The 18,899-nt window shown below is 39.4% G+C and overlaps 1 protein-coding gene across 3 annotated transcripts in view; it reads right to left on the bottom strand.

The window, feature by feature from the left end:
* NHS (NHS actin remodeling regulator) overlaps positions 1–18,899 on the bottom strand; it is a 150,464-nt gene that overhangs the window by 10,044 nt on the left and 121,521 nt on the right. For 2 of the 3 annotated variants that reach the window (XM_075264811.1, XM_075264813.1), the window contains exons 2-5: positions 9,488–9,640; positions 6,911–7,050; positions 5,756–5,818; positions 2,521–2,710 (exon numbers count right to left, since the gene is read on the bottom strand). In XM_075264811.1, the coding sequence (XP_075120912.1) occupies positions 2,521–2,710; positions 5,756–5,818; positions 6,911–7,050; positions 9,488–9,640 (546 nt within the window). The remainder of the gene's footprint in view (positions 1–2,520; positions 2,711–5,755; positions 5,819–6,910; positions 7,051–9,487; positions 9,641–18,899) is intronic. The other variant, XM_075264812.1, reaches the window with a different exon arrangement.

Below are 18,899 nucleotides of genomic sequence, written 5' to 3'. Positions count from 1 at the left end.
ATATAGTGCCATCACATTTGACAATGCTTTACAGATATTGCCAATACTGTTCACACGTCTTTGGAGTGTGGGAGGAAACTGGAGTACCTGGAGGAAACCATGAAAACTCCTTGCAGATGTTGTCCTTGGCTGGATTTGAACTCTAATGCTCCAAACAACAGTGCAAACCACTTATCCTAGGCCATCAATAACCGACTGGTGCGGGTCCAACTCCTGGCACCCACAGCAATTAGCTGTTTAGATGGTCACAGTACTTGTTTAGCAGGCACAACACATTTTGTAGCGGCTGTGTTTGGTACCGTAGATTACTGTAGCTCTATCTCATTCAAGCAATGCTAGTACCAGGCATAGCCACTACATGATGTTTGGCACCGTAGCTAGTAATGGAGAGGATGCAACTCTTGTCTATATCAGATCACTGGGGGTCAAGACCATTAGTGGAGTTCTGATAGTCTGACCCCCAGTTATTTGATATTGATGGCCTTCCCTAAAGATAACCAATATTAAAGGGGTTGTCCCATCACAAGGATCCTATCTATACTGCTTGTTAATGTGGATTTAAGACTTTTCCTAAATACACTGCTTCAGCAAAACTGCTTTGTTTGTCCACTATCTTACTTTATTCAATTCTTTGTTGACACAGCCCTTGACTTATCTGCTCAAAAGTCAAGTGATGTAGCTGCCTGCTCTCAGGGGGGGAGGGAGGAGGGGCTAAGTGCACGGGAGCGAGCCTGTGTTTCTAGCTATTCCTGTGTCTACACCATGTGACCTAGCTTCCTGCACTCAGATAGGGGAGAGGAGCTGCTTTCATTTCTGAACGTCTTCTGTTCTCCCAATTATCAGGCTAGCTAATTCAATTGTGTTCATTATGGCAGAGACAGGCAGTCTCTGTATGTAACACAGAATGGAGTTGCTCCTGCCTGTACTTCATAGACCAATATTGTGCATATAGTGTTGTTTGAGGACCTTGGATGACATCACAGGCCCTTCAGGCACCCCATAGGATCACGCTATGTGGTGGGCAGAGCTACACACTAATTTTGGGGTGGAGCTAAATGACAGGTTGTATATGAAACCCCGCCCACCAAGAAACCAGGAAGAAAGATTTTACAGCAGTGAAGACTGGTGAGTATGCGACGTGGGAATACCCCCTTTAAAGTCCCAGAAAACCCATTTGAGTTACATTTGCCTTTAGGTATTCTAATTACTAACAAATGTAATATAATGTTCATATGCAGAATATAGTATGCAAACTTTTTCACTATTTTCATGAATCACAATAATGAGGTTTCTTGGCTATGTTAACAGTTTTTCATACTTTTTCTAGCTATACATAACACAATGGCAAATGAATGGTATTGCAAGATTAACTATGAAATAAAATCTTAAACCCTATGATTAATGGTGCATGTGATACAAATATCTGGTTGCTAGAAGATCCTTTGTAGTAACTACTCCTACCTTTCAGATGTCTTTGGTAGATAAGATTCCATTCCTACAGGACCAGGCAACATTTTGACAGAATGGCAGTGACACATAAACCTGCATCATTCTGTTATGAGTGTCCATGTGACAATCAGATGATTATGTAAGCGAATTTCCTATTATGTTTCATTTCAAAGACTGCTTTTGTTTTGAGTAGAGAATGATCTAGAAAAGTTGCTTGTAAACACCACCAGTCCTCATTCACATAATACAATATAAAATATAAAAAATAGTATATTCTGTCATTATTAGAGATGCCTCATATTCATTCAAACTGTATGTAGAAAATGGACATGTCCAGATGTCGAGGGACAGCTATGTTAGCTTTAATACACACAATAAATCCTAAATTAGGCTAAGGTCACACATTCTGGAGGTATAATTGATATGATATGACTTGCAAAACCGCAAGCGTTTTTGAAACTATAGCATTTCTGCAGCAGATTTTTTTTCCTGCAATGTATGGATGGGATTTGCCAGAATCCCATCCACTTAGGGGGTACTGTAAAACGCGGGGTTTTTTTGCCACAGGATCCCCGCCTCGGCCAAAATGCTGCATTTTTGTAATATGGGGCCTCAGCCATAAAGGATTTTCCTATTGAAGACATCTATTTCCTATACACAGGATAGGACATATAGCTCTGATTGTATTTTGTTATGACAGCTGGCACCTTCATAGACCACGAACAGGCGCTCCAAAGTTCCCTCATGATAAGAGAAGAACATGTATGCTTTTACTTCTATAAAAATAGTGGGACATTAATCTTTGGCAGTTTCATATAAGTGAATGGCATGGTCACATATGCACATCACTGCTCCATTCAAAGGATTAATTGAGCATACCTCCCAAATGTCCTGCTATTCAGCAGGACAGTCCTGGATTCCAGGCCCTGTCCTGCTATTCCGGGTGGCAAGAGGTATGTTCCTGGTTCAACTCATCGGTGTGCTTGTAAATACATGGCTTTATGGCAAGCCCTAAATGTTAGGACCACTTCAGTGAAAACTGACTGAAGCATCACAATATTTGCAACCTACCAGAAACATTGATGGGGATAATGCAAGAGGTGATCACTTGGGAATCTTGTTTCATCTTCTCCTCGGGGGTGGGGAGAGGTAATACTTTGTTCCAGTTAGTCTGTTTATCCAGTGTAGATGGGACATTAGGGATTGGATTTTTTGGCCTTTGTCCTAAAACCATATCATCTTCCTCCTGAGGTGGATGGGCCTGTAAACAGAACATACTTAGAATAAGGGGCTACTAAATTCATAATATTCATAAATACTTTATGGTCTGGAATTGATCTCAATTTCCCATTTGCTACATTCATACTTTCATTGATACTTAAAGAGAAGCTGTCATCAGGTTTGGGGCCCCTGAACAATTAGCCTATCCTTCTGATGCTGGGATTTGGGGCACCAAACCTAACAATTTCATTCCCATCTGTCACTTAATAAGTTTTAATTTTTTCGAGATGAGTTCCACACTTAGCTCTGATGGCTCCCAGAACACAAGTATTAACATGTTAAAGCAGACGATAGTAGGCCTCACTCCATTGTGCGTGCGTAGTGTATTGCCCTTGGATTCAATACCACAATGCACATGTTCTGGGAGCTAGTTTACAGCAAATAAAAATATGTTAAACTCGTGAAAACAGGAACTTAAAATCTCAGATAAGAAGCTGGGTGGGGCATTTCAATTGCTTCACTAGTCTACACCTTCAGAACATGCTTCAGATCTGATTCAGCAATGATAGGGAGTGGAGCTGTCCCTGTAGATTGGTCCTTGTTATACCTTCTATTTACTACCTTTCTCACGGTTTGAGGCTCTAAATCACAGCAACATCAAGATATTTTCTATATTATTTAGGGCTCGAAAACCTGACAATAGAGTTCCTTTAAGGTAGTAAGTATGAGCTATAGGAAAGAACCATGTTCAATGACAGCGCCAGTCCTTTAGAGACTGTACGTTAGAGAATTGAGGGTAATTCTATCCAAACTGTATAATCATAGTCAAAGGCACCAAATACGCCAAATTTAACTTTCATTAAAAAATAATAAAAATAGATATAAAAGTAATACACATATTATAAATGTTAACAGGAAACAATAATACAATCTACAGATACAAAGTATAGAATAAATTGTTAGTCATAGAACAAATAACATAATAGATATGGATGAACTAACAAGGAGAAACACAAGACAGAATAGAACAGAAAATGTAAAGCAAAGGACATAGAAAAATATTGAGGTTTTCTATAATCTATGCAGGAGGTTCAGTGAACTGGTCGGTTTCTTTCTTATGTAATTTACAGTTCACTTTGGCATGTCATGAAATATTAGACATGTTTTCTATTGTACCTACTCTCCATCACATGACAAAGATTTCTCCCAACTTGGTGACTATTGCTTTCATGGTTTCTGTACGTTGCCGGTCATCATGGCTATCAAATTGCTCCTGAATACAAGCAACGCACGCAAAGTGATAGTGAAATAATCCACAATGACACTTACCTTTACAATATTTCCAGTCCACAGAAACTACATTACACTAAAAGTTGCCTTTTAAACTAACTTTGCTTGGAAGACCTACATCTTTTTCCTCCTCTAACTGCAGCTTTGAGTCCACTCCCAGCAGACATGAATAGCTCAAACAAAACTTCAAGCACAAAAGACTTTGTTTCCTAGGTAACATGGGGGAAAGTTTCCTGCAGGCTAAAGGGAAAAATCTGGAATTTGTTGTCGATTCCTTCTCTGAATTACAAAAGAACATTGGACAGCGACTAATATCAGTAGCATCACTGTGGCCAAAAGCTGCCGACATGTCATGGCTGAGCAGCCTTCACTAATATCATATGCAAGTCAAATGCAGAAACATTTGTGTTCTTAAAGGGGTTTTCCTATGAATATAACCACATATAAATTTGTAGACAAACGTTAAACATCTTTTCAAAAACAAATGGCAGACCACAGAGATTCTAGAAGTCGTGGTTGTATCCAGAACAAAAAGCTTTGCACTAAGGCCTGGTTCACATCTGCATTCGGGTTTCCGTTCGGGAAGTCCACTTGGGGACCCACCAAATGGAAACCTATATGCATAAAAAAGCAGTTACCTAAGGAAACCCGCGGACCCCATAGACTATAAAGGGATCTGTGTGGTTTCCACATGAACGACGCAGAGAGAAAGTTTGAGTTAGAAGTCTGCAGCTTAGGCCTGGTTCATATCTGTGTTCGAGCCATTCCAGTACTTTTCTCTCTTCATTTTTCATGCGGAAACAACATAAACCCCATTATAGTCTATAGGGTCCATGGGTTTTCCAGGTAACTGCTTTTTTTTATGCGTATAGGTTTCCTTTCCTGGGGTCCTCAAGTGGACTCCTTGAATGGAAATACAGATGTGAACAGGCCAAAGAAGGATAGACAAAATATTTAAAATTCTTCTAAAGTTTTTATTATTTATGTTTGCAAAAAATGTTTAACTTTTAGATCTCTACAAAGTTAAATAAATGGAAAATTGTGGAAACGCAGTGATTTGCCGCCGCAGGAAAAGTCACGGCATTTTACAGTATCTGTAAAGAGGATGGGATTCATACTTTACGTTTCAAACCGCAGTGCGGACATGCTGCGATTTCCAAAACCGGCGCGGTTTTGGAAATCACAGCATGCCAATTATATCTACGGAAACGCCGGCGGCTTTCCTGTAGATTTAACGGTAACAGGAAGTTCGCGGAGGAAAACTCTGTGAACTTTCTGTTCAATGAGCTGTGGGAAGAATCGCGATGCGTTCCCGCTGGAGTTTTTCCCGTAGCGCCTTAGCGCTGTGTATTGTCCCGTGGGGCCTTAGCCTAAGACTGGCCATTGCGTTATGTAGCATTTTCTATGGAAGCTACACAGATACAGGCAGTTAGAACCAATCTGGTCCAATTGTATTTCTTAAATTTGTCGATTACCACGATTGGTCATGCAGACATGTAAGAAACTGATTTTTAGTAAAAGATGGACTTCACTAAACCACATGGTAAGATTTCTCTAGAGCAGATTCTCAAGTAAAAGCTTCTGTGAACAGCTTAAGAGATGGGCTAGAAGAAATCACATGGTCAAGCTCAAGTTTCTCGTTGGATAATGAGAACCATTTCTATTCTTGAATAGAACCAGTTGAAGAAGGATTAGTAAGGAAGTGGAAATAGTTACAGAAGCAGATAGAAATAATAAGAGGGAGAGAGTAAAAGCAGCCGGACTGGGACAGAAGGACAAGTCATCTTTCCAATACCTTTCTACTCCATGGGGTCAAATGGCAACATTCAGTGGGGGAGGATGGACGGGTTCTGTTAAACTAAGAACATAAAATGTGGGAAACATTAAAAGCATGCACAGATGGTAACAAATTTGGTAAAAAAGGAAATAACTCTTACAACTTAAAAATAAAAAACATGCATAACATGACCGAAAAAGTGAATGTAAATAAAAAGATATGAGACTAACAGTATGTAGGTTTAAGCCACTAGTTCAGTGAATACTTTGTCATATTTACACCAAGTGTCTCTCAAACGTGCAAGCTATAGGTTATACTAATGTGTGTTTAATATGCAGTTGGCACACAAACAGAGGGGTCTTGTGAATAGTGTAAGAATTGTTACGTTTATGTTTTTGGTGAATCCGTAGTCACATGTATCATCATTACATTCAGACTTGTAAAGTTTCATTGCGAAAACTCCTTCTTAGTGCATTTTATTTGACAATGGATGTAGATTGATAGGTTCTTATTCCTGGCACCCTGAATGATCATTTTTTACTAGGCACATCGTCACACTTTTAGAACTGGTGGTGTCACAGTTTATGGCCTTGTCCCATTCACTTGAATGAGATGATACTATTGTAGTAATTCGTAACACTCGGCACATCCACTACTAAAGGTATAGTGCTGTGCCTAGTAAACAATGAAGAGAACTTCACACAGCAGATCTTTGGGGTGCCAAGAGTTGGGGTGCTTATTTAACAATGGCCAATGCTATGGATTGTCCATCAAAGCTACTGTGAGGAAGGGTGTTCCTGACTGACTATCAGAAACGCCCTTCTGACAGTGAAGAGCTACAGTCCCGGCACCGATAGCTCTTCACCGGGGGCACAGAACAGCTTTCTAGCAGTATATAAAACCGCAGTACCCCAAGAGGTGAAAGGTCCTCTTTAAAAATGCAATTTTTACTGTTTATGTAAAAGTTGTTGGTAAAATACTCAAGTTTCTTTTCGATAAACCAGTTGATGTCATAAATTAGGCTCTGCCATATTATCAGTTACAATGTCAGGTTACCAGTACGTCCACACAAAAGTGACCCCAAACAATGCTGCAGTGTTTTGTTGCTTCCAAACTCCAAAGAGATTGACTGTTCTATTTTAACATTAGCATAGAGATTACACGGCATCTTACTGGTACAACGGGTCGTTCCTGTCGTTCCTTTACTTCACGCCTTTTTATAGTATGAGCTGCTGGATATGATGGAAAAGGCGGTGCAGCAAACACAGAGCCCATGAATCGCCTTTCTCTGTTATCTGCTCGGGCCCGCTGCTCTGTTTATAAAAGAAGAGAAATTAGAATTAGTATCAGAAATCTTCAGAAAATATGGTTTAGGGTTTTTGCAATATAAAAATGCTTAGAGGCAGCAAGAATTCTACAAGCTATGATATAACACAATTATCCTATTAATATTATAAATGTGAAAGTTTGTGGGTTTGTGTGTTTGGATGTTTGGATGTTCAGATGTTTGTTCCTCAATCACGGAAAAACCGCTCCACCGATTTGGCTGAAATTTTCCACAAACATAGTTAATACACCCGATTGCGCAATAGGCTACTTTTCGTCACAATAGCGCACATACATTTGTGCCAGGACCCCCACAAAACCCTAACTCACACCACCATCTCTGCAATCTCACACACTTTGGACCATAGCAAGCCACAAAATTCATATTGCCCTCTACAGCCTTGCCCCTAACCCCACACAATCACATATACATATACTTTACCACTTTGCCCTTCACCTTAACGATACTCCAGGAGGCTCTCTTTAACGCTCCGGAGAAGCCATGTTTGCCGACCCCCCACCGCTCTGACAATCCGTGACACCGCCCACCCATGTCAATACCCCTAGGTGGTCTAATAAATGCAAAAAAAAAAGTTTAAAAAAAAGTAAAAAAAATATAAAAAAATAAATAAAAAGGATTAAAAATTCAAATCACCCCCCTTTCCCTAGAACACATAAAAGTAGTTAAAAACTGTGAAACACATACATATTAAGTATCCCCGCGTCCGAAATCGCCCGCTCTACAAATATTTTTCCTGTTCGGTAAACGCCGTAGCGGGAAAAATGGTCAAAAGTGCCAAACCGCCATTTTTTCACTGTTTTGATTCTGATAAAAATTTGAATAAAAAGTGATTAAAGCAATAACATTTCCCCGAAAATGGTAGAACTACAAAGTACACCCGGTCCCGCAAAAAAAAGACGCCCTATACATCCCCGTACACGCACGTATAAAAAAGTTACGGCTGTCGGAATATGGCGACTTTTCAAAAAATAATTTTTTAACACAGTTTTGGATTTTTTTTAAGGGGTCAAAATGTAAATAAAACCATATAAATTTGGTATCCCCGGAATCGTAACGAAACACAGAATACAGGGGACATGTCATTTTGGTTGCACAGTGAACGCCGTAAAGCCAAAGCCCGTAAGAAAGTCACAGAAATGCATTTTTTCTTCAAATCCACCCCATTCTGAATTTTTTCCCTGCTTCCCAGTACATTATATAGAATAAATAATGGTGGCATCATGAAGAAAAATTTGTCCCAGGAAAAATTAAGACCTCATATGGCTCTGGGAGCGGAGAAAGAAAAAAGTTATGGGGTTTAGAAGGAGGGGAGTCAAAAATGAAAATCAAAAAATGCCATCGGTGGGAAAGGGTTAACTTCAAATACCTCTGTCCCAAAGTCACTATGTAAAGTTTCTCACAACACCATATATATAGCAGCTCAAATACAAAGTAACTGCAACACAAAAGTCTCACGTATTCTCTGAAATATAGAAAAAACAAGATACAAAGTTACATTTCATATCTCATACCTTATACACACTACGAAAACCTTACCCATGCCTGTATATACCCACTTCTACAATCACCGCAGACAAAGTCGCGGGTACCAGCTAGTACTCCATAATTCTGACTACATAATAACTTTTGCATGTCGGTGTTCCTGTTTTCCACAAGATGGCAGGCAAGCTTTGGAGTTGTTTAAAGATATAATACAAAGTATACTATATTTAGAGATTACTCTGTTGTCTATAGTCTTACATATGCTTAACTGAACCAAGATGCTGTGGTTAGCCATGTAGCATTTTGACTGGTAAACAGACTGTTTTTTCTAGCTTGAACATAGTTGTGTGCAAACATTATCAGGAAATTTAGTGACTGCAGGGATGTAGTTGTTAATAGAAATCTCCTACATATGATCATGTATGTATTTGACATGTGTATATGTATCGTATGGGTGCGGAATTGGATTACATGAGAAAATAGGGACAAGGATAACATCATGCAGCATGTCATGCAGGCTAAGTCGCTGTAGTGGAGTGAAAATGTGTCACATCTTTGTTGCAAGGTCTCCTCTTGAACCAAGGATGCAACAAATCCCTCTTTCTGCGCGTTGCTCACCACTTTCTGCAACGAAAGCGGGGCATGCCGAGGACATCTCAGCCAGACAGATTTCTGGTGTGAGTTTTAGAAGAAGTCTGTGCTAGTTCCTAACTGGCAGGGATCTCCATTATGGCATATAGGTGCGCGCCACATTTATTAAGCGGCTGGAGCTTTCTGACAAATCTGGTGCGCCTTGAGCCTGTCAGGGTGAAATACCAGTCTTATAAATCTGCCCCATATTGTTATAACAAAGTAACTGGCATGCAGGATGAAGTCATACTTCCTAGATCTAACTTTAAATCATTACTACAATAGCTCACCCCTCCGGAGGGCACGCAGGCTTTGCTTGGCATGGCGGTGCAATTCTTCCACACAGGCAGGTCTAGTGGTAGGTAAGAAAATGTTCCTCTGCTGATGCCAGGATGTCTTGTAATACACATTGAGCTTGCTCTCTGCATCCAGGTTTGAGACAGCTGTAGATAAAAGTATATACATTACTTGCTGGTGACTTGTTTAGGACATCTTCAGATTCTACACACAATTCATCAAGTTATAATACATTCCATGTGAAACATATATATATATATATATATATATATATATATATATATTAGTTTAATGCGAGCACAAGGACCATCTACAGGTAAAGAATTACAGTGTTAGTCATTGTAGCTTTATGTAACAAATGAACAGTAAAAACAATGATGGGTTGTTTTCATCTGCTGGGGTTGTATTATTCACATTATTTATATGTGCTGGAGAAAGAAAGCACATATGTAACAGATGAGATGCTTTATATGTCATTGTAAGTGATGGCTGCCTTGCTCTGGTATCTCCTGGAAATTTCTCAGGCCCAGTTCACAGATCCCTCAACAGACTCATGTTTATGAGAGATCCATAAAATCAGGTTACTCTTGGGTATGCACTCATCCGGGAAAAAATACTTTTGTCATAAATCATTTGCTCCAGACATCCAGCACCAGGAGTACATGCTCCTCCAGCCCCTTCAACAACCTCCTTCCCCCAAAGAGGCACAAATATACCACCTTGTAAAGAACAATGGCAAACAAGCCTTGGAAAATATTAAAAAGTAACAGTTTCTGTTTACTAACATTCATATTTTTGCAGAAATCTACCACGTTACACCATGTATATTACATAACCTGTATCTTTCACTCATATTGCTGTCAGTCTGCAGGCTAGCCGTCTTCACAAGCATTGGAGACATTATATAAAGTCTGGCTCGGCTTCCTATCACACGCCTCATTAGACTACAAGGGGAGGGATTACTGGGACTGAATGCCTTATTTCACGATTACATGCCCGTGTCACCACAAAAAGGGCGACTAATGCATTACACCTGCCAATGTCATACTGGCACAATGACTCGCTGACTTTCTGTGGTGCCTTACCTGTTCATGTCATAGCCTGCCAAGCGGAGTTTTAGGTAATACAGCCAAAAAAACACATCCCATTGCACTTTGTTGTTTATGATAAAGAGTTTTTTGCACTAAAATGTTGTTGTTTTGCAATCTCGATTATAATATTGTATTTGTAAAGACTATGTACGTAACATTTTGGTTTCTGACGTTATAGAATGCAGCATGCTCTGGGCATAACATTTTTGTTTTTTGTTGCTTCAACAGGCATTTACATAGAATGCACACATGTAACAAACAAGACAAAAAATAGCTTGAAATTCATTTTTATAGCTATACATTGCAGTACAAATTGTGTGCGAGGGTGAAACCCCACGTTGCGAATACACAGCTTCTTTTATTGCAGATTTTGCGCCAAACCTAGGAGTGGCTACAAAAGCAATGGGAACTGTATAGGAAACTCATATACTACAACCATCTGCTTAATCCACTCCTGGCTTTGGTTAAAAAACGCAGCAAAATCTGCAATAAAAAAAGCAACATTTCGGTAACGTGGGGCTTCAGGCTCAAGGACATGTGTGTATCCTTCAGTGTGTTACTTGTTTTTCATCAGTTTTCTAGCTATCTATTTTGCATTAGTTTGTCATCTGTTTTTCTTGTTTGTGTGCATGGGCCTAAGTGTTTCTTTTCATAATAAGAAAACAGATGCACAGTGTCTACAGTCTTTTACTCCTCTTATACCATTAGTATCTCCATGAGTAATTCATGACACACTTGAGAAATCCACGTGTCTAATGCAATTTTTATCACTTTTGTCACTTTGTCATAGAAATAATGTACATTTTATTGGCCACAGATATAATGGATTCTAAAGCATCTCATGTATATTAGATTGAGGTCACTGGATCTGAAATTGGTTGTATTCAATAACAATCTAATACATATGGGAGCTGCCCAATGAAGGCAGATGTGGAGGAAGACAAGGATCTGGCACGCTGTATTTCAGGAGTTGTCAGAAGGATTTCAGGATTTGTCAGTAGATAAGGCACTGCTAGATATATCTTGTACATGGATGGACTACTTTGGGTGCATTGCCTAGTAGGTGATACAATGGTATTATATATATTTGGCCAGTATGATGTTATACATATGTACTTATATAAGATAGATAACATATGATCACCATGAACTACTGGTTTACATAAACAAACATTTCTATTTCCCTATGAAAAATATGTACTATTTTTATTATGATAACATATGCCAATCATCAGTAAGACAGTATATTTTAACTCTCTATATACTGAATGTTACCTATGGCACAGATGGTATCAATATCAGCTTTACTGGGAATAGGTTTAGTATGTGCAAGGTACAGCACTAAACCCTGATGTCAGGCTTGAACTACATTGAAATGCTGGAAGGTAGTTTGGCTTCTTAGATCATTCAAGCGTGCTTGTTCTAATAATAACTATACAAAGGGCAAGCAAGAAGTATTTCTGCTCTATTTATTTTGCTATTTTATTTCATGGGTTTCCCCCACAGCACTGTCTGGTAGTCATGTTGTTTTCTTTGTATTTCAACTATTATTATATTAACATCTGATTTAGTAGGTTAAAGCCTTATACACGACAGTGTCAATTTTCACGGACCTAACAAAGATAGAGAATGTCATTTTCTGACAGCCATGAAAAACAGTCCATAAAAGATACGGACTTGCGAATAGACCCAATCACTCTCATTGTGATTAAAATGCTTGTTACTCGTGTATTCTAATTATTAAGTCTTACTAGTAACTAACATATAAGTCACATGGGTTCTATTTATTAGGACCATCACTCTGTGCCAAGGTCTTAATCACTTTGTGCGTTGGCATGAGATGTACCAGAATAGTTAAAAAACAAACAAACCCTCCAGTCTTGTAATAGTCCTGGTGCACCATTGGAGGTCTCAGGTGCCAGAAATGAAATCTATACCAGTCAGGGACACTTTTCTTGCATAAATTATAAGGAAAAATAGTGTATTACTGTGTTAGCCAGAAAAAAAAGTATGTAATATTTGGTACTTTTGTGTCAAAAAATCAAAAGTATTGTAGGTATGATACCTATAGTGGATAACCAGAAAAATTATATTTGCAAGCTTTCAAAGCATAGAAGCACCAAATGAATTGCCTGAAGAAGGACCCTGTAGGGGAATTGCTAGAGGAGCAATACTCAGTAGCTGCGGGTGAACCCAGAGGGGAAGGGGCATGACAAGACAGTGAGCACCAAGCTGAACCCCTCCTGTCCCTTCCTGCTTGCCTATTCGGTCCTATGCGACAGGTAACAACTGGTCAACAAGTCCTTCCTAGTTATATATGTTGACACAGAACGAAGACAAACAACAACATAGGGAGGTCAGCTCGCCAAGGGTTCAGTAACAGTTGAGCAATGCAGTACAAAATTGTAATTCAAGAGAATGGTCAAAGGTAAAGCCAGAGGTCAGGAATATGAGTACAGGTAACAAAACAGCAAGAGAAAATAGCCAGCATGCACACAACAATAGCAAGCACCAATGTGAATGAGAGCAAAGAATAAATAGGGAGGAAGAACCCGCCCCAGACCTGATAGGAAGATAGGATGTCAATCACTCAAGCAAGGCTAACATTAACTATTAAGGCCGGGGCCCCACGGGATGTAAACGCTTGCCTGCAGTGGAGACGCTGCAGGAAAAATCGCGGCGTTTTACAGTGCAAGCAAAGAGGATCGGATTCATGCGAATCCCATGCCCACTTTGCAGAAAAAAACGCAATACGGATACGCTGCAATTTTCAAAGCCGTTGTGGCTTTGCAAATCGCAGCATGTCAATTATATGTAAGGAAAAGCCAGCGGCTTTCCCGTAGATATAATGTTAAGAGAAAGTCCGCAGATGAAAACTCTGAACTTTCTCTTAAAAGCGCTGTGGAAAGAACTAGAATGCGTTCACGCAGCGGTTCTTTCCTCAGCACTTTAGCGATGCGATTACAGCCCGTGGTGCCTTAGCCTAAAGAGGGAAACCAAGGTGAAGTAGATGGGTGTGGTGGCAAATCAATTACCAAGGTGGGGGAGTATGAAAGTGTTCACACGGAGCAACAAAAAACTCTAAGCATAGAATCCAACTGAACACGCTTCCTGCGCCGCAGCGCACAAGTGAAGTGCGGCGCAGAGACCCAAACAGGCATAGTCGTTACATACCCTCTGTGCTTTCAAAGCTTGCAAATGAAATTTTTCTGGTTAGCCAATAAAGGCATCATACCTACAATGCTTTTACACAAAAGTATCAAATATTGTAGGAATTATATTCAATTTGATGGGCTAGGACATTGCTGTCCAGCATGCCTAGATTCCCACCCCACTCAACTTTTTAGAAAAATGGAGAGTGGGGTCCATAATGAGAAAATGTTACAAGTTTTTGTGCAAAAATAGTCATGTACAATAAAAATTGCAATTTTCTTATGACTTCTCTGGCGTACAAGGCATGGTATATCAGCCACAGTGTTTACATATATATATTATGTATAATTCTATGTACCAGTGAGTTATTGCAATGCAAAATAGGCAATGGGAGATGAAAATGTATTGTTTGTTATGAAATGTACTGTGCTAGAGAATGAAATACTTCCCCGTACTAACTAAATGCTTTTCTCCTGCAAACAAAACTAAATAAAATGATGTTGTTATGTCGGCTCCTTTAGATTTCCTCTGTTTTTCCCTAAGCTCTTCCCAGCCCTTATCCTAACACTGGGATTTCTTTTCTAATGTATTGTGACAGGAAGCACTAGAGAACACACAATGCATATATATTAGGAAGAACTCTGAGGCCTTCAATAATGTATGCACTGCCATACTGCCTTTTATACCACAGCAAGTGTAGGCAAACTGGCAGCTTAGCAAGCAGATAGCGAGGACTCCAAAAGTAAAGAAAAATCACATGTAAATTCATTTGTAAGTGAATCAGTAGGTTGGAAATCCCACCAATTATACATGGATGGCTGAAGTATATTTTTAGTTGCCATCTGCTACCTAATTTTGTACAAATCCATATTACCCCACGGGTATGTTACGGACATATATAAGGTAGCTAGTGATGTGAAATCAATACAGTCATTTTTTTTTAAAGAAAACTGACTTTGTTAAGGATGGCTTTATGAAACACAATTACAATATTTACCAGGTTGCAATCCAAGGGCATGATGGAGTGTAGTGACTAGTTGTTATTAGCTTTATTGACAGGTATCCGATCATAAATCACGCCTCTAAAATACAAAATTACTAAAAGAAAAAGAAAGGGAAGGCTTAGCCCCCATGGAGCGAATTGCTGACAAAAAAACTCTGTGGAAAAGACCACGGCGGAAACACATTGCGTTTTTTTCCTCAGTGTTTTTCACAGAAAGTCTGTAGAGTTTTCTTCTGTGGACTTTTCTGCCTCTATTATACCTATACAGAAAACTCCAGCATTTCCGTAGGTATAATTGACATGCTGCATTTCTGCAACGTGTGGATGGGATTAACCAGAATCCCGTCCACTTTGTAGGTAATGTAAAACATAGTGGTTTTTTGCCATTGCGTGTTTGCCACATGGGGCCCTGGCCTAAAAGTGGATATTTGTAATATCAGTTATATGGGGCAGACAACCACATGGTCATCAAAACCCAAGAAAAACAGAGAAGGATAATATGGTCACAAGGTGATCCTTCTGTCCCAATTCATTTGTCATTCTGAAACAGACAATGTTCAGGACAGGCATATTAAGCATATTAATATTTTTTTTAAAACTCACTAAAAATTCTGTATGTTTATATATGTTTATAATCTGATTGAAGGAATAGGTCATTTTCTGGTGACACATTCCCTTGTAAAGTACCTTCCAAGTACCTTTTTCCCTACAGAAAAGACCTGAATGGAAACTCTCCATTTGGTTCCCTAGTCTCTCTAACATTTGACTTGCAGTGACGCTCTGTCTGCAGTATTGTTCAGCTACTAAATGGCTGATGCACTCACGTATGGGCCGAAGGTCAAATAGACTGGGCACCTGAGGTCAATATAATATATATATATATATATATATATATATATATACACTTCTACAGTAAAAGAAAAATTACTTGGAGCATCGCTTTAAGCTCTGTATGCAGGGCTGTGTGGCTTCTTGTTGCCCCTGTGGCATCCAGCTGCAGGGCATGAGACTATTACTACTACTAAATAAAGTAACAGCTAGTCGGACAACTTTTAGCAGCTGCTCACTTTATAAAATTGTCATGAAGACTAGAACACTGTTGTCCATTTCTCTGAACTGACTCCAGACACATTTGGAAATGATCTCTGACATCCATCTTAAGAGACTTCAGAATGCCCCGTCTTTGTTCCGTGCCTTGTAGTGTTTGGCAGAGATAGGGGCACTCAAGCAGTTGTGTGTGTATTGAGCAGCCAGAAGTAGCAGCTTGTAGGAGAAAATAATGTAATCCTTTAATTTTTAATTTTAATTTTGGTTTGTACTTTACATCGTGGGGTTAACCTGGAACTGAAACCTTTCCAATTCAGTCATTTTGTCTGGAGAGGAAACTACACTGCATAAGCTCAGACTGTAGACATGGACACACAAATCTCTAACATAGTTTACAAGCCTTGAATATCCATGAAACAAGCTGAGTTCAAACAGCGGCCACCGCTGGTACAGGGGCAAGTGCGGTATCACATGTTGCCCATTTAAAAAATGGTCTTGCCAAGTTCACCAGAGGAGAAGTAACTTGCACTCTTTGCACGGAGGGGGGGTCTGATGTAGACAGTTGTCCACATGGGAAAGAATTTTCCAAGAGTTATAATGTAGTATTTGCATGACTGCCCTGAAGAATGTTCCAATATAGAAAAATACATGAAATGCTTTGAAGATAGGGAGAAGATGGCATTGTGTAACACCCCCTCTTCTTTTCACAACAGTCTGTAAACTATTGAAAAATGAGGTCACCAATTGCTGGAGATTTGGAAGTTGTTCCATTCTTGTCTTATGTAGGATTCTAGCTACTCAACAGTCTGGTGTCTTCCTTGCCAGATTTTTTGTTTTATAATGTGCCAAATGTTTTCTAGGGGTGAAAGGACTAAGCTGCAGGCAGGCCAGTTCAGCACCCAGATTTTTCTTCTGTGAATCCATGCTGTTAAGATGGATGCACTGGGTGGTTTAGTATTATCTTGCTGAACTATAGAAGGCCATATGGGGGCGTATGTTGTTCTAAAACCTCTTTATACTGGTAGCATAGATAGTGCCTTACAAGCACAAGTGATGCACAAGCCGTCCATGCCATAGGCATACAACCCCTAACAAGGCTTTTTAACTGTGCTCTGAGAAAAATCTGAACGGTCCATCTCCTCTTGAGTCTGCAGGACATGGCGTCCATGGTTTTCATAAAGAATTTCACATTTTGATTCATCTGAACACAAAACAGTTTTTCATTTAGCCTATTTTAAATGAGCTTTGGCCCAGAGAACATAACAGTGTTTCTGGATTGTATTTATATATAGCTTGTTTGAATGCTACAGCTTTAACCTGCATTTGTGGATTGCACAGCAAACTGTGTTTACAGTAAGTGATGTTCTGAAAGTTCCTGTTCCCATGCTGTAATTCATATTACAAATTCATGCCTGTTTTAATTCCAATGAAACAGAAAAATGTCTAACTTTTAACTTCTGATTTGTATTCTACTGTGAATAAACTATGGTTATATGAGGTTACCAATCCCTTGCATTCTTGTTTTATTTATATTTTACATATCATCCCAACATCAGGATTGTACAATGTCATAAGTGGCTAAGGATCATAAATTTATCATCCAATGAGTGTGACATACACATTTTGATCTCTATAGAAGGCTGCAGGTAAGCCTTATATCTTTATTCTATGATAGAATTGCTGTTTATGCAATATACTCTTTAAGGCAGCCACAGTATGGAGCTCAACTTTCATTATTGGTTATTTCATAAATGTAGTTCCATGTTCTGCAAAATTATGGCAATTATTAGGGTGTGGATTCAGAGAAATAAAACTTAAACTGCATCAAATAATCCATGAAATATCATAATGATTAATGATCTGGTGAACCAGCCTAACCATAACAAAATATAGAGAACGGTAACCAGATAAAAGAAATATTATCATATGTGCCTGTGTGTGAATAATAGAGGCAGTAGATTTGCTTTCGTTGGTCGCCAAGATCCAAGGGCTGCGGTTTGTACACATACTTTCTTCTTGGCTTAATTTATATGGCTGGCATTAAGCCTGCAGTATTGGGGATGCTGAACTAACACTTTGGATCTAACATACCAGACAAAATTTCCTAAAGCTGCTGCATAAAAGAATAAAAATAGAATACCCTTTATTTGTAAGCGCCATGTATTGTGCCACTGCCAAAAGAATAATTAAATTGGAACTTGACACATACCTTTACCTCTAAAAATCATCTCCTAAATATTAGTAAACTGACTCGTGATGGCTCAAGAAATGTGAATATGGCTACAATACTGTAGTTGTTAAGATGGCTGGGACCTCCAATGATCCCTAGAACTAAAGGACCACATACTGATATCACTCAGTTCTTGCCCCGTTGCCCCTGAGTGTGGGGTGAGGCGTGGTTCGTAGCGGATACCAGCAACGGTATCCGCTACGGACCATGCCTCACCCCACACTCAGGGGCATCTAAACCTAACAAGGACTCCTTGTAGGCGAGACTTTACACAACTGGAGGTTGTTATACCTAACTATACCCCCCACCAAGGGAACCAGGCCATCTCCGTCTGCCATATTAGCCCTACTACCCCCATATAGCCACCCCTGTAAGAACTCAGAACCTACCAATAGGACATTTACGGACTAAGGTCTGACCCTGTAGACTACCCTGTACCCTTTACTACGGTTTTCTTACCGCAATCTACTGAGCTCGATAAAGGCCCCAGTGGCCGAAACGTGGCTCGACACTCTGTATTGCCATGTGTAGCACAATGCCTTTTACTATTGAATAAATGCAGCATATTGACCCGATCTATTGGGATCCTTTTATTTACTACACAGAGAGATAACGGACCTGGGACCTGAGATAAGGCTGCTGCTAAGAGCTGTTTAATATAGTATGTGAACCTAAATTCATAACAGTCATGAAGCCATGTCATTTACCGGGATAAAAAAGTAGCCTATATTTTAATCAAGGTAACATTCTACCTATGTGCCAAATTTCATTTAAATCCATTCAGCCGTTTTTGCGTGATTGAGGAACAAACATCCAATTTTATAATATTAGTAGGAATAGGGAATAGGATTGTAGCATCATTTATAGCATAAAACTCTAGA

Source organism: Leptodactylus fuscus, chromosome 2, assembly GCF_031893055.1.
Source record: "Leptodactylus fuscus isolate aLepFus1 chromosome 2, aLepFus1.hap2, whole genome shotgun sequence".
Classification (NCBI taxonomy): domain Eukaryota; kingdom Metazoa; phylum Chordata; class Amphibia; order Anura; family Leptodactylidae; genus Leptodactylus; species Leptodactylus fuscus.
The sequence above is the reverse complement of the archived record's forward strand: the minus strand, read 5'-3'. Positions and strand labels throughout refer to the sequence as shown.